General features: G+C 43.5%; 1 protein-coding gene across 1 annotated transcript in view; it reads left to right on the top strand.

The window, feature by feature from the left end:
• The window catches only part of LOC124209388 (dopamine D2-like receptor), a 63770-nt gene extending 59753 nt beyond the window's left edge, over positions 1-4017 (top strand). The window contains exons 6-8 of the mRNA XM_046607340.1: positions 125-407; positions 1530-1800; positions 2494-4017. Of these exons, the coding sequence (XP_046463296.1) occupies positions 125-407; positions 1530-1800; positions 2494-2708 (769 nt within the window). The 3' untranslated portion in view covers positions 2709-4017. The remainder of the gene's footprint in view (positions 1-124; positions 408-1529; positions 1801-2493) is intronic.
• The last annotated feature ends 9663 nt before the right edge of the window (positions 4018-13680 follow it).

Raw genomic sequence — 13680 nt, 5'->3', positions numbered from 1 at the left:
AATAATAACTCAAATTGATGAATTGTATAGTGTACTATTAGTAATTGGAATATCTTATTATAGAGTGATGATTTTCACATGTTTAATCGACGTCTTGATAATAATAATGTGCTGGTCTATATAGGAATAACAAGGCGGCGCCGGGGTCGTTGGTGTCCAAGACGCTGCTGCTAACGACGACAACAACGACGGTTGCTGCGGCGACGGCGGCCACCATGAGCGGCCTGAGCAACGGCGACGCGTCCAGCAGCAACTACAACAATCAACAGCCAGCGGCGTCGACCGGTGCTGGCGTCGACGCCGGCTCACTCGGCCATTCTCTCATGACCGACGGCGTCTCCTGCCTCTCCTTGCCAACCAGCCAGCAGCATCAGCCCATCTCCAACGCCCAGCACAATAAGATCAAGGTATATTATTATTATTATTATTATTAGCGTCTATTATTATATATCTTATGTATATACGCACACATCACACAGCAGAAATGAATTCCAGATATAGTACAATTGGGGCAATCCTCATTTATTCTTATATTTCTCTCTGTGTGTGACGACATCACAATGACGCCCCCGGGGGGCTTCATAATTGGCTATAGGCTCTATTATTATATTGACAAACTGCTGGTGTGTCAAGCCGTAGAAATCATATATTGCCCGTCACTCAGGTTATATTAAATATATTACATCGCCAAACAACAAAAGCTCACGTATATATATAGACATCAACACATCAGTCAGATATGTATTCTATGCTTGGCTGGACTCATTGTGCTATATATATATAGGTAATATGGCGTTGCGGGAGAGATGTCTAGATCAAATTCTTTATACATGATGTTCACACATCATTGTATAATATAATGACATATATTTGATCATGGCGGATGTGTATTATATAATATTTATAACACCAGCTAATATAAGGCTATATATAGAATCAAAAACCGCGGTTGATCGACTTATATTATTCCCTTTATATTAGTCGTTGTTGCGGATCATGTCCACTCTGTTGTTGTTGGACTCTCTATAACCACCGCGGGCGTGTATATCTAAGGCAACAATGAATAAATCACGGATAAGTCAATAAGAGGCTATTTAGCTCCTTATATAGGCCTACAAATATTAGCTTACATGGCGTATTTATTGAATACAATGAGCAGCATCTATATATACGTATATTAGCTATATACAATTGATGATGGAGTTTATTGACGAACTAGCAGACGTAATGTATATAGCCTAATAATATTAATCATCTAAATATAAGCGCTTCTGTGAATTACGTAGCTGCTTCTGGCTACACATAATAATATAGATATAGTCAATTGTCTCCTTATTTGCTTTGTCCAATAGCATCAGATGTCGAATGTTTGATAAAGCGGCGGAAAATGTGATATAGGCCTACTAATTTGATATAATAAAACATGACGAATTGATGATATACGTTTCATTTGATTCCCTCAGATTATTTTCTACCAATTTTTTTTTCGCTAATGTTTGATTTTGTAATATTATAATATATTAAATCAGAGCGGGAGTAATAAAGGCAAAGGAACTCGAAGTGGCGGCGGCGGTGGCAGCAGCTGCGGGGTGGACTCGACGGCCGGGACGCCGCCCAGCGGGAGCGGCAACAACGGCAACGGTGGCAATGGCAACGGGGCCGACAAGGAGAGCAAGCAATACCAGACGGCCGGCTCCCGGTTCACCATCTACAAAGTCAACAAGGCCAGCCGCAAGAAACGCGAGAAATCATCGGCCAAAAAAGAGCGCAAAGCCACTAAAACGCTGGCCATCGTCCTCGGTAAATCATTCATCCCCAACAGCAGCCAATCTAATATATAATCCATTTCACATTACAAATCTATTACCAAATGCAAATATATGCAAGTAGAGCTAGATGGAATAGAAGATGAGGATGGCACGTGGGAAGCTTATAGATATATGACCGACATATTAGCTATTCATAAGAGACTGTCTGCACGTGTGTTTCTATACAGTCTTTTGTTTTTTAAAAGTGCTAATGAAGGAATGGCGGGAAAAGCCTAGACTTTCAAACTCGTATAGAAAAGAACAGCAGCATTTATAGACGAAGGGAGTTCATCAAACTTGTGATGTGAACTCGGGTGATGACGGGGTGAAAAGTTGGTTCATTAGCGATCGTGTGTGCTGTATACATATACACGTCGGCTGTATATAAAGTATATAATACTGTACCCTATCCTATACAAGGCGGCTCAGCTGGGTATATAATTTCATGGAAATGTTTTTTTTTTTTAATTCGTGGGATTGAAACGAACGAACCTCTTGCTGCGCGCTCTGCTGATTGCCCGAGTGTCTTCGTTGTATCTAAACTTTTTGGTCGGAGGCAGGAGGGGGGGGGGGATGAAGTAACTTGTAACGAGTCACTATATACTTTTTTCTTCCATATGTCTGATTGTGTGTTTTATTTTTTTCTTTATCTCTTATTATAAAATAAAACAACCCCCAAATGAAGGTGTGTTCCTGATTTGCTGGGTCCCTTTCTTCACGTGCAACATCTTGGACGCCATTTGCACCAAGTTCGAGCGCGACTGCCAGCCGGGCGGGACGGCCTTCCAGCTCACCACTTGGCTGGGCTACGTCAACTCGTTCATCAATCCCGTCATTTACACCATCTTCAATCTCGAGTTCCGCAAGGCCTTCAAGCGCATCCTCGTCTGCGCTGATTGATTCTCTTGTTATGTCTGATGTGATGTGTGTTTTTGTTGTTGTTTGTTTGTTTTTCATTTGATTTGGTTAAATAATAATTTTATTTTTTTAAAAATTGGGGGAATACATTTTGACCGTGACGTCTAATAATATAGTGAATAAATATTTCAAATTGTCTCAAATCAACCATAAAAAATCTATAAATATATATATAATTCTCATTTTTGGAGAGACGTATATTATAATTATACATATACTATTTACAATAACATCATCCTCGACGATATATATATATATATTTGTATAAATTCAATCATTGTTATTCTTTCGGAAAAAATAATTAGAAGACGAAAAATTGAACACAATAACAAAAAGAAATGTTTTTTTTTTCTTTTTTTTCACTGACGATGATGTTATATAAAACATGATTCGATTGCTGTGAATTTGTATTCGTGTGTATATTATCATATATATATAGTACCGTGCATCATTGCTCATATACTTCCGCCACCGGTTCTATATATATAATATGTTATATGATTGTTGTTAATTGGACATTTTTTCAATCTGTCGGGGTTCATTTATTTCAATTTTTGTTGTCTTTGTAAAAATTCTAAACTTAAAAAACAAATTTCGACAATAATTCAAATTTAATGAATTCGAATCATTTGGGTCATATTATGCAAAGGGTCGTGGTCAAACTCTTTGGATAATATAATAAGGGTATTAAAAAATATTGGCGAAAGGACTACAAAATTTAATTTCCAACAAATTATCAATGTATCATAATTATAATTGTATAATTACAAAATTCAAAGAAAAACACGAATTTATAAAATCTTCGTTAATATCTATACATAATAATTCTTTCCTCGTCCCACCGTCTATGCTGTGTATACCCGTGCGATATTCGTTCGTCACGCCCATTCGTTTATATATAAAATAATCATCACCTCTCTCATTTTGATTGTTCATTTATACATCGTGTTTGATCAAATTCTGTGTGAGTGTGGACCCCCACCCCCCCAACCCCCCGCATAATCCTTCCAACATTTTAATATGAAATAAAAACACAAAAAATAATATATATATATATTTATATATATTCTTTCTTCCCGTATTCTGTGGCTCCGTGCATGATTCTTATATAACATCTAATAACATTACACTAGACCCCCCCCCCACCCCACACATACCTCGACCGATTGCTGTTGAGTTGACAAAAAAGATACAAAATCTCCTCCTTTATACCCCGCCCAGACATTGTATAGATTTATATAAATAACACGAAAATACAATATTTAATGAACGAAGTAATATACATGTAGATTTTTATTTCGCCTAAAGGATAAAATATTTGGACACCAATTCAAATTCGCTGCTTCTTTGTTGTTCAAGTAGATTTAGATCGCGTCGATTTATTCCGCGAATACATCAGACGAACACAGATATATCTGCTGGCTCTATATATACACCGATATATACACAACTCTGTCAACGACAGTAGCTAACAGAAGTAATAGACAGTGACTTTGTATGCTGCTGTTGCTCGTCCAAAACCGAGCAACAGCGAACGCGAAGACCGAAGAAGAGCCACGCCAATAATAAAGACGACAATTACATGTGTATAGACTCTTCCCCCTGCATAGCCATACAACACACGCAGAATATGCTGCTGTCTCTTGCAGATATATATATTCCGTATTTATATTATCTTCGTCTCCAGCAGCTTTTTCGCCTTCTTTGTCTGATTTTTTCTTTTCATCTGTCACCGCCTTTAGGCTACGTCTAAATTGCGTATAGGCTATCCAGCATACATACATATGAACGCACACGTATATAGAGAGATGCGGCAATGTGTGCAACTGATGTCAGCCAAGCGCGGCCGTGCTGCTGCTAGATATTATATAATAATGCGTCAGCGTCAGCACACACATAGCACAGCAGGGTGCTCTTCTTGTCGACATATTGAAACATCACCACACGCGGAGCAGCGCAGATATATAGCCTAAACGTTGCTGCTGCTGGCCCATTCACCGCACAGTTTCTTTTTTCTTTTTTTTTCCATCCATAGCAGCCGCAAACAATCGCAAGGGACTTTGGCTGCTGTGCTGAGCAAGCGGCTTTCATGTCTATACATAATGTAAAGGCAGCAGCAACTTTATATATATACATATACACAAAATGGGAACTAGCCTATAATATTATAGAGAGAGAGAATTATATGCTGCGCTATTTGATTTTATGTAGCCTATATGGCAGCACATCCATATATATATCTCCTGTCTGCCACAGAGATGTACAGAGCTGCTTTGTTCGCAGTTTTTTTTTTAATTCTTAACAAAAATTCCGGCAATTCTAAATATATCTCCTTATTTGAGTAGGCTATATTATAATAGGCTATATAAAGCTGAAATTTCTTATTTTGTTTTTTCGCCTTTAGCTATATAGATTTATTTGTCAGCTGAAACAGCTGGAAGGATGCTGCTGTATAAGCATGTATTACAGTAAAAGCTATATATGACATTTATATATAGTATGGATAAATATATATAATTCTTGGTATATATACAGCTTCGTCTGCTACACCTACTGTGTTGTGCTTCTCTGTGCTCTCGCCAAATTGGATATTTTTAATTATTTTTGGTTTGTTTTCTTCAGAAGTCTTTGATTTAACTCATTTGTGAGTGTTTCAGGGCTCTGTAGAACACATTTTTTTCCAGAAATCATATTTAATTCATATCGTCTTTCTCATTGCCATTTTCACTCATAGTTCCCCTCCCTCTATCATCTGTCAAACCGAGCTGTCAGTGGCCTGACTTCCCTTTTTTTTTCAATTTTCTTGCCTCTCTTATTTCTATATATCTTGATCCTCTCTACTGCCTCTCTCGTATCCCATTATCGTATCATATTGTCTATTTTCGTATTTATTTATTGTCTTTTTCCATAAATTTAGGTTCTCTCTCTCCCACTTGTTCTGTCTTTGGATCAGCATAGGGAATATAAAAACAGTGATTTCACCCTGTTAATTGTAAGTTGCGGAGTACTTTTTCAAGTTTTTTAAAGCAGGAAGTGTGTGGTATTGATTCCACCCCGTCCGGACTGGTTATAAGCACAACCGAAAAAGGCTTGGTCCCCTTGGGTTTTAGCTCTTTGAGCTTATCCCCGGTGATCTCTCTCGTCCTCCCTGAGCGAGTAGCACGACCGGTGCTCAATCCGTCCTTGTGTCGTGGGCTTCCGTGGAAGTGCCGGAAACCTTTTGGTGGAGACCTTGGGGGGTTTTGGGCGCTGGTCACTCTGCTCATGCTCTGTGTGAGGGGGGGGAAGGAACCGAGGGTAGTCGTAGTCTTCTTCTGACGCCTTGTCCGTCATTGAACTCCTCCCAGTGTCGAAGAGGATCTCCTGCACTTCTTCTTCTTCCTTCTTTTTCTTTTGGCCCTGTATCTATTCGTCGCCTACCACAGTCCCACAGTCGTATTTTAGCCTCCGTAATCCCAGATGAGCCAGACTCAGTCCATGGACGAGTCTGATAGTGGGGCCTCCGAGCCCCCAGGCAGTAACAGGCAATGTAAACATTGCAAGAAAGTGTTCCAAATCGTACACAATGGTCATCGCTGTTGCTCTGAGGATTGCAGGAAGGCTAGTCATGCTCAAAGGAGACAGTCGGCCAACATGTCAACGGACCCAGCTAAAAATCGAAAGAAAAGGAAGAATGATAGTCGTTCCCCCGGTGTCTCTGATGCCAGCAACGTAAAGAAAGCCAAGGCCGATTCTGTCCGTGCCTTTCTTGCCGATCTTTCTGTAGACACTATCAACTCACTTAAGAAGGCTGACTTGATTTCTCGCCTGCGTTCTTCTGTAGATCTACTAGAGACCCAGCTTCTTTTGATTAGGGAACTTGAACTCACGGTTTCTCGACTTGACGAAGACCATGTTTCTGATCTTGAGTCCAAAATCGTGCGCCTTAGTGATGATCTGGAAAATCGGGATGACCAAATCAAGACCCTTGAGGAAAATGCTGTCCAACTCAAGGTTTGTTTTGCTGATCATGTTTTGAGCCTCCAACAAGCCCGCCTACCGGGTTTTGATGGACCATCCTCCTCTGGTCCGTCCGCTCTTGGCCCATCCTATGCATCTGTTGCCCGTGGCAACCTTTCTGGCTCTGTTTTGGTGGCCAAGTGTGCTGACGATTCGGCACCTCCCTTGAATGTACAAGCAGTCGAGGACTTATTGGACACCAAGAACAGTGGTCTAATTCCCTCCCACGTGCGGTACAAGAACAACAAATTGTTTGTCACTCTTGACAACGAGGTTGCCGTAGCCAAAGCCGCGGATATTCTCAACAAGAAGCCTGAGTTCCAGGCTCGTTTTGATACTGCTTCAAAACTTAACGTTCTTTTTCCTGTAGTGGCCCTTTTTGTCAACGTTTCTGATACGGTCAGTTTGCACAGAGAGTTGGAACACCGCAACCAACTGCTGAGAGATCAGATCCAGTCGGTTAAAGTCATTTATACCAAACCCCACACATCAGAAGGGCATGTTAAGATCTTTCTTCGCTCCAGGGCAGCCAGAGACACCATTTTGCTCAGGGGGAAAGCTTCGATTCTTGGCACGAACCACAGAATTGTTCCTGTAGACCTTGACCGAGAGGTTAGACGCTGCTTTAAGTGTCAGGTGTATGGCCACACGCAAAAATTCTGCCCGGCTGCCACTCCCGCCTGCGGTAGATGTGCTTTGCATCACCAAACCTCGGATTGCGTTAACCCCTCCGCGTTGAAATGTGTAAACTGCGGTGGCTCCCACCGCTCTGGAGACAAACTTTGTCAGGAGCAGATCAAAGCAGTGGCACGGTACAGAGCCTTCCTAGACTCTCATGTGTAACGATTCTGCTTCGTCTCTACCCAAGAACGTTCTCCCCCCCAACCGTATTAGATGCATCCAGATTAACCTCCATCATTCCAAGTTAGCGTCGGCCACTCTGGCTCAGACGGTGCTGGACCTTGATATCGATGTAGTCTTAATCCAAGAGCCATATGCCTACTCAGCCGAGACCCCAGTCGTTGCTAATATCCCACCCGGTTTCTCGGCATTCCACCGTCTCTCCAATGACCACGCGTATGGCTCGGCTATCCTAATCAAGGACTCCGTTTCAGCTGCAGGCAACCTAAACGAAATGCATCTCTCGAATTTCGCATCCTGTGTTGAACTTCACTCAAAATCGGGCCCGCTGCGTTTCGCTTCTATCTACCTTCGTCCCTCCATCTCCGACTTCCCCAGCACCGTTCAATCCATCTTTGATGCTCTTTCCTCGCCCTACTCGGTTTTCGGCCTGGACTCCAACGCTAAAAACCGAGTTTGGAACAGCTCGGTTAATGACAGACGGGGTGAAGATCTGGAAACTCTTATTTTTGCCTCTGGCCTAAACATCGCTAATAGGCTTTGCGATGAGCTGGAATTTGTCCCTGGAGGCACAGCGTTTGTTGACCTCACCCTGACCGGATCTCGCCTGTTCATCTCTCGGTGGGCTTTTCTGGCGATGCCATCTCTCTCGGACCATCCGTATATTTACTTTGAGGTCGACTCGCCTGATTTCACTCCCAAACCTAAAGCTCATTCTAACCGACCTATACCTTCTCTGTCCAACATGAATCTGAATCTGTACCGTTCCAAATTGCTTGCTGTCTCGACGACCTGGCCTCGCTCTCTTACGTGTACTTCCGAATCAGAAGTCGAGGAACACATTAACGTTCTAGTCACCTCTATGCACTCGTGCGCGCAGGCGGCTAAAACTTTTCGGCCAGTGCTGCCGAGAGCGAAATCCATGCCCTGGTGGTCCAGGGAACTATGTGCACTCCGCTCAAAAACTCGCTCTCTATACAGAGCCTGGTCTGCCCAAAAGTCTCATCTCCAAAATAAACTGAACTATTGCCAGAGCAAAGCCAGCTACCAGAAAGCCCTGCGCTCTGCAAAGTGTGCAGAATGGGCCAAACTCAGGCTATCCGCCTCATCCAGCGACACGTTCCGCGCCCTATCTCCTTTCATGGGCAAATCTAAGTCTATTCCCCTCCCAAGAAAACTGCTCGTCGACGGCAAGCTTTCGTCTGACCCTGCAACCATTGCGAAAGGTTGTGCCAGTCACTTTTTCCCAGTTGAGCCTCCTTCTAACTCTTACCACCTAGAACTAGAGGCCTCCGTCGTCCGCTCACTCTCACTCCCCGTCTATGACCCCCCGCCTGTCATCTCCGACTGGGAGCTAGAGGCGGCTCTGCGATCTCTGAACCCAAAAGCTGCCCCCGGATCTGATGGCATCTCTGCTGAGTTACTCATTCTCAGTCTACCGGAAATTAAGCTCTATCTTTCAGCGATTCTTAACGCTTGCTTGCAGCTGCGCGTCTTTCCTTCCACCTGGAAGCGATCAAAGGTAGTGGTAATTGGCAAACCCAACAAGATGGACTATACCAGCTTAAACAGCTTCAGGCCTATCAGTCTGGTGTCTAATCTTGCGAAGATTTTCGAGAAAGTCGTGCTTGGGCGCCTGCTCTGGTTCGCAAACTCCCACGACTGGCTAAACGACTGCCAACATGGATTCAGAGAAAATAGATCTACGGACTCAGCAGCTCACTCTTTTATTTCCTTCATTGAATCAGCTTTCTCAGAGAAAAAGGTCGCAGCCGCTGCTTTCCTAGACATCAAGAGTGCGTTCGACTCGGCCTGGCACCCAGCTATTATTGCAGCGCTTTCCAGCCGTGGCTGCCCAACCTATCTTGTCAACATAATCTCCAGTTTCCTTAAGAACAGGTCGGCGGTTCTCTCCATTGGCGATTTGTCCTCTGAGCACCCCGTGAGCCTTGGCTGTCCTCAGGGAGGAGTGCTATCTCCTTTCCTATGGAACGTCCTAATTGACGATATTTTTAAACTCTCCTTCCCTCATTTTCCAGTCAAAATGGGCGGTTTCGCTGACGACCTCGCGATCGCCACGACTCACAAAGACCCTCTCGTGGCGACCAAAAATTTGCAGACCGTCTGCGATCACATGGGGGCTTGGCTGGAATCAAGGAAACTCCAGCTAAATGCGGGCAAAACGGTGTTCATGATTTTTGCCCGAAAGAGTTCACCCGGGTCGAGCGAGCCACTTGTTTTATCCATAAAGGGGGTTCAGATTGCCCCTTCACTTGATGCCTCTTATCTTGGTCTTACTTTGGACCCCAACCTGAAATGGCACAGACATCTACAAGGGAAAATCGTGTCGGCCAAGCGGGCCATGTTTGCTGCCAATAGCTGTATTCGCCAAACCTTCGGCTCCGATGGCCATCGCCTGCGTTTTTTATATTCCACAGTGGTTGAGCCTATTTTCTCCTATGGCGCCTCGGTCTGGATCTCTGCGATAAGAACTAAAGCAGTTGTAAAAAAACTCAGATCCTTTCACCTTTCGCTCTGTCGTATGATTACTGGTACATTCAGATCAGCCCCCTATTCATCCCTAGTTCTTCTTTCCAACCTCCTTCCTATTGAACTCAGACTACTGGAAATTGCGGCGTGTCGTTTTATCTCAGTCCCTGCTAACGCCCCTTTTGCAAGCTCTGCCAAAGAGATCATCTGTAAACATCTCCCCTCCCTGGCTGTCTCTCCAAAAACTGAACTCTCTAGCTTGCCACACTCGGCAAGTCATCCTCCATGGAATCTAAAAATTTGCAGCTCCACCATCCCCTCTGTAATGGTACCGTTGCTTCCAAGTGTCCCCGGCACTCTCCAACTTTTTGTCGCTACCTTTTGCTCAAGTTCCAACCCCAGTTTTGCCGTCGTGGCCACTGACAGCTTAGGAATCAAGTCTGTGTATGAGGCGTCCCTTCCAAGCTCAATCTCACATCGCCAGGCTAGCTGTATCTCACTTCTAAAAGCCTTGAAATTCATACAGGCCTCACAACCTTCCTACTCATCCTGCAACCTATTCCTGTCTGCCAGCTCATCCATTCTTCTCCCTGCGACTCCTCTCTACCCAGAAGAAGTTACGGCTCTGGTTTCTCTCTCAGCCCTAGGCCCTTTCTGCCATCTGTTTCTTGCGGCCCATCCGTCGTCGGCCGGATTCCTCCTTGCTGTAAGCCGGGCGAAATTTACGTCTATTTGTTTGATGGTTCTCCCCACCTTCTCCCCCAAGTTCTGGAAAAATTCCGTCAAAGATCATCTTCTCGCTGTGTGGAACAATGAGTGGATGACCGCGAAATCCGGGTCTACCACTCGCAGCTTTTTTCCCGACGTATTTGCCGCCCGCTCCCTCCTCATGCTGAGGTCAAACGTATTGGCCAACCAACTTATTACAGGCCACTGTCGCCTCAATCACCATCTTTTTCGCCTAGGATACGCTACAGCCACCTCTTGTGATTGTGGTTGGCCAGATGAAAACACCTTTCACTTTTTGTTTGATTGCCCAAGGTTCTCATCTCTCAGAGGAAAGCTGATCTCGGCGTGCGTGACCTCCAAGGTCGTTTGGCCCCCTCCACTACTGGCTCTCTCCCAGTCTAGCCTCATCTGGAACGCCTTCATCCGCTACCTGTCCAAGACGAAGCGGCTGTGCAGCAACGCGAGCCCCGTTTTCAGAACCATCCAGGAACATACCCCCATGCCCAACGCAGGGCTCGGAAGGCTTCCTTCCGCTTTGCCTCTGTCTCTCGCTGGGGTCTAGGCACCCTCGGCAGTTGCCGCGCTGGCTCCTGATTCGCAGACCGGTGCTGCTCATCTAGGCTGCCGGCGCCCAGCCTCTAGCCGAAAACTCTCTGTTTCTTAAATCTGCCCATCTCGCGAATCTCTCAGCCCCACAGTCTTGTTTAACCACAGGCTCTGGTTGTTTCCGCGTTTGTGTGCTCCTCCCTAATTCGTTTGCTCCTTTCGTTTAACCACAGGCTCTGGTTGTTCCGCGTTTGTGTGCTCCTCCCTAATTCGTAGCTCCTCGCAACTTTACCGCCTCACTCCTATAAACGGAGGCGCTGGGCGGCAAATAGTGTCGAGTTGTGCGCTTTCCCCCAGCAAACGGGGTGGCGCCGGCATCCGACCTAGGTCTCGGCTACACCCGGTGCCCACATCTATAAACGGTGGCGTCTGGCGCCGGGGCTGTTCGGGCTAGGGAGAGGGGGGGCCAAGCTGGTCCTCTTTCCCTTTCTGCCCGTTTTACAACAGTAGCTTGCGGCCGTTGCTTTCCCCTTTAGTTTTGTGCCTCAGGTCTGTTTTCCAAATTTTTTTTGACAAGCTTTTACTGCCCTCTTTTCCTTCTCTCTCTGTATACTCCCTAACTGTGATATCACTCCGTCTCGCTAATACACTGGGCCATACTCGGTCACCGAGTCCATGCCCTTTTATATATATCTTTAATATTATTATGCATCTTTGCTTTATTTCCAGGGAAGAAGGAGACGAGTGCTGGGATTCCACAAATGAATAATCTAAATAATATTATTCCTCTGCTGGCATCTGTCAAAATATGCCGAAACTTGAACATATTAGAGCGCGTCATATATTCAACTTTTCAAGAAAATCTTGAAGCTGCTATATGAATACTATAGAGGTATATATCCGAAGAATTGCTTGTTCCGAAGAAAACTATTACACAGCACATAGGCCTAATGAAAAATCTCAAGACGATCTAATAAATTGAGCTTCTTCTCCTTTTCAATTCTTCAACTAATCTAAGATACTGTCGAGCCATTTCGACTTCTACCTATATATACTCGATATAATATGTATTATATAATATCCAGCACGATGGTAAAACGACGAGCAACATTTCTCAACAAGTGGAAAAGGAAAGCATATCCTAAATTATATATCCAGCATGCTCCAATATTATAGTGACTATTATATCTATGCTCAACTAACCGGCTTTCATTTTTGCTGCTGTATATAGAAATAAATTGATAGAATATATATGCCTATATAGAATTCCTCGCGCTATAGATGTTGCGAGTATAACATCACGGCAGCCGCCTCAACAATATGGCCAACGCAAATAGCCTACTTGAGATGTGTAGGCTATATAAGGATAGCATGTATAAAATACAAGACGGAGAATATATATACTGTACATATTATATACAGCGCAACAAATCCTCCTTTAACGTGACGCATCAGTCTGCTGTGATGCTCAACAGCTAGAAGCCAGCTGTTTTTATTTCCAGGAACCGCATACATAGAAAAGTACAGCATGTAGGCCTACAGCATGTACAGCGGACTATAATATACCTACTAGATATCTAATATTCTGTATACATAGGCCTACGTGATCAGTTTCTTTCGAAATGCAATAAAAGTTGATTGTTTATAAGCTTATTAAACAGTAGCCTATCACATTTTCCTTATAGTATAGCTACAATGCTACATACTGTATATATACTTAATTCTTTTCTTTTATATATAGGCTAGGTATTAGGTATATATCCGCCATTCACTATATAGCCGTCTTCCCCAATTAGGCTACCGTCGTTGGATGCACTGCATTATACTATTGACAGTATATATATATAGGCTAAATAATAGCCGCGCATCCAGCAGCACAGCAGCCGCCGGATAAATAGAAACAAACGACTATCACACAGCAGCGGTAACATACTTAATTTCCAGTATGTTAGTAGGTTAAAAGTACTGAATTTGTCAAGTAGGGCTTTTTTCATACTTAATTTGGAAAATTTCCTACTTGAAATATTTTTTAACGTACTTACAACTCATTTTCATACTTGCAAGCACTATCTGTTTTAAATATCAAGTAGTTTAGGGAGTTGTAAGTATGTTCAACTATTTGTAAGTATTGTAAATTTGTAAGTATATTGGACGAACATACTTATACCTATTTTTCATACTTATTTTCGTCGTATACATACTTAAACAGCTAATAACATACTTGTACTTTGTACTTGTACTTTTGCTCACTTTTGAAATTTGATTGAGCTTAGCCTATATATATCGACTACTGGATTCAACTTGTTAGTCGACGAGGCTAGTGATCCCA

Source organism: Daphnia pulex, chromosome 12, assembly GCF_021134715.1.
Source record: "Daphnia pulex isolate KAP4 chromosome 12, ASM2113471v1".
In the NCBI taxonomy this organism is placed as follows: Eukaryota; Metazoa; Arthropoda; class Branchiopoda; order Diplostraca; family Daphniidae; genus Daphnia; species Daphnia pulex.
Note: the sequence above shows the minus strand (reverse complement) of the source record. Positions and strands in the feature narration are given on the sequence as shown.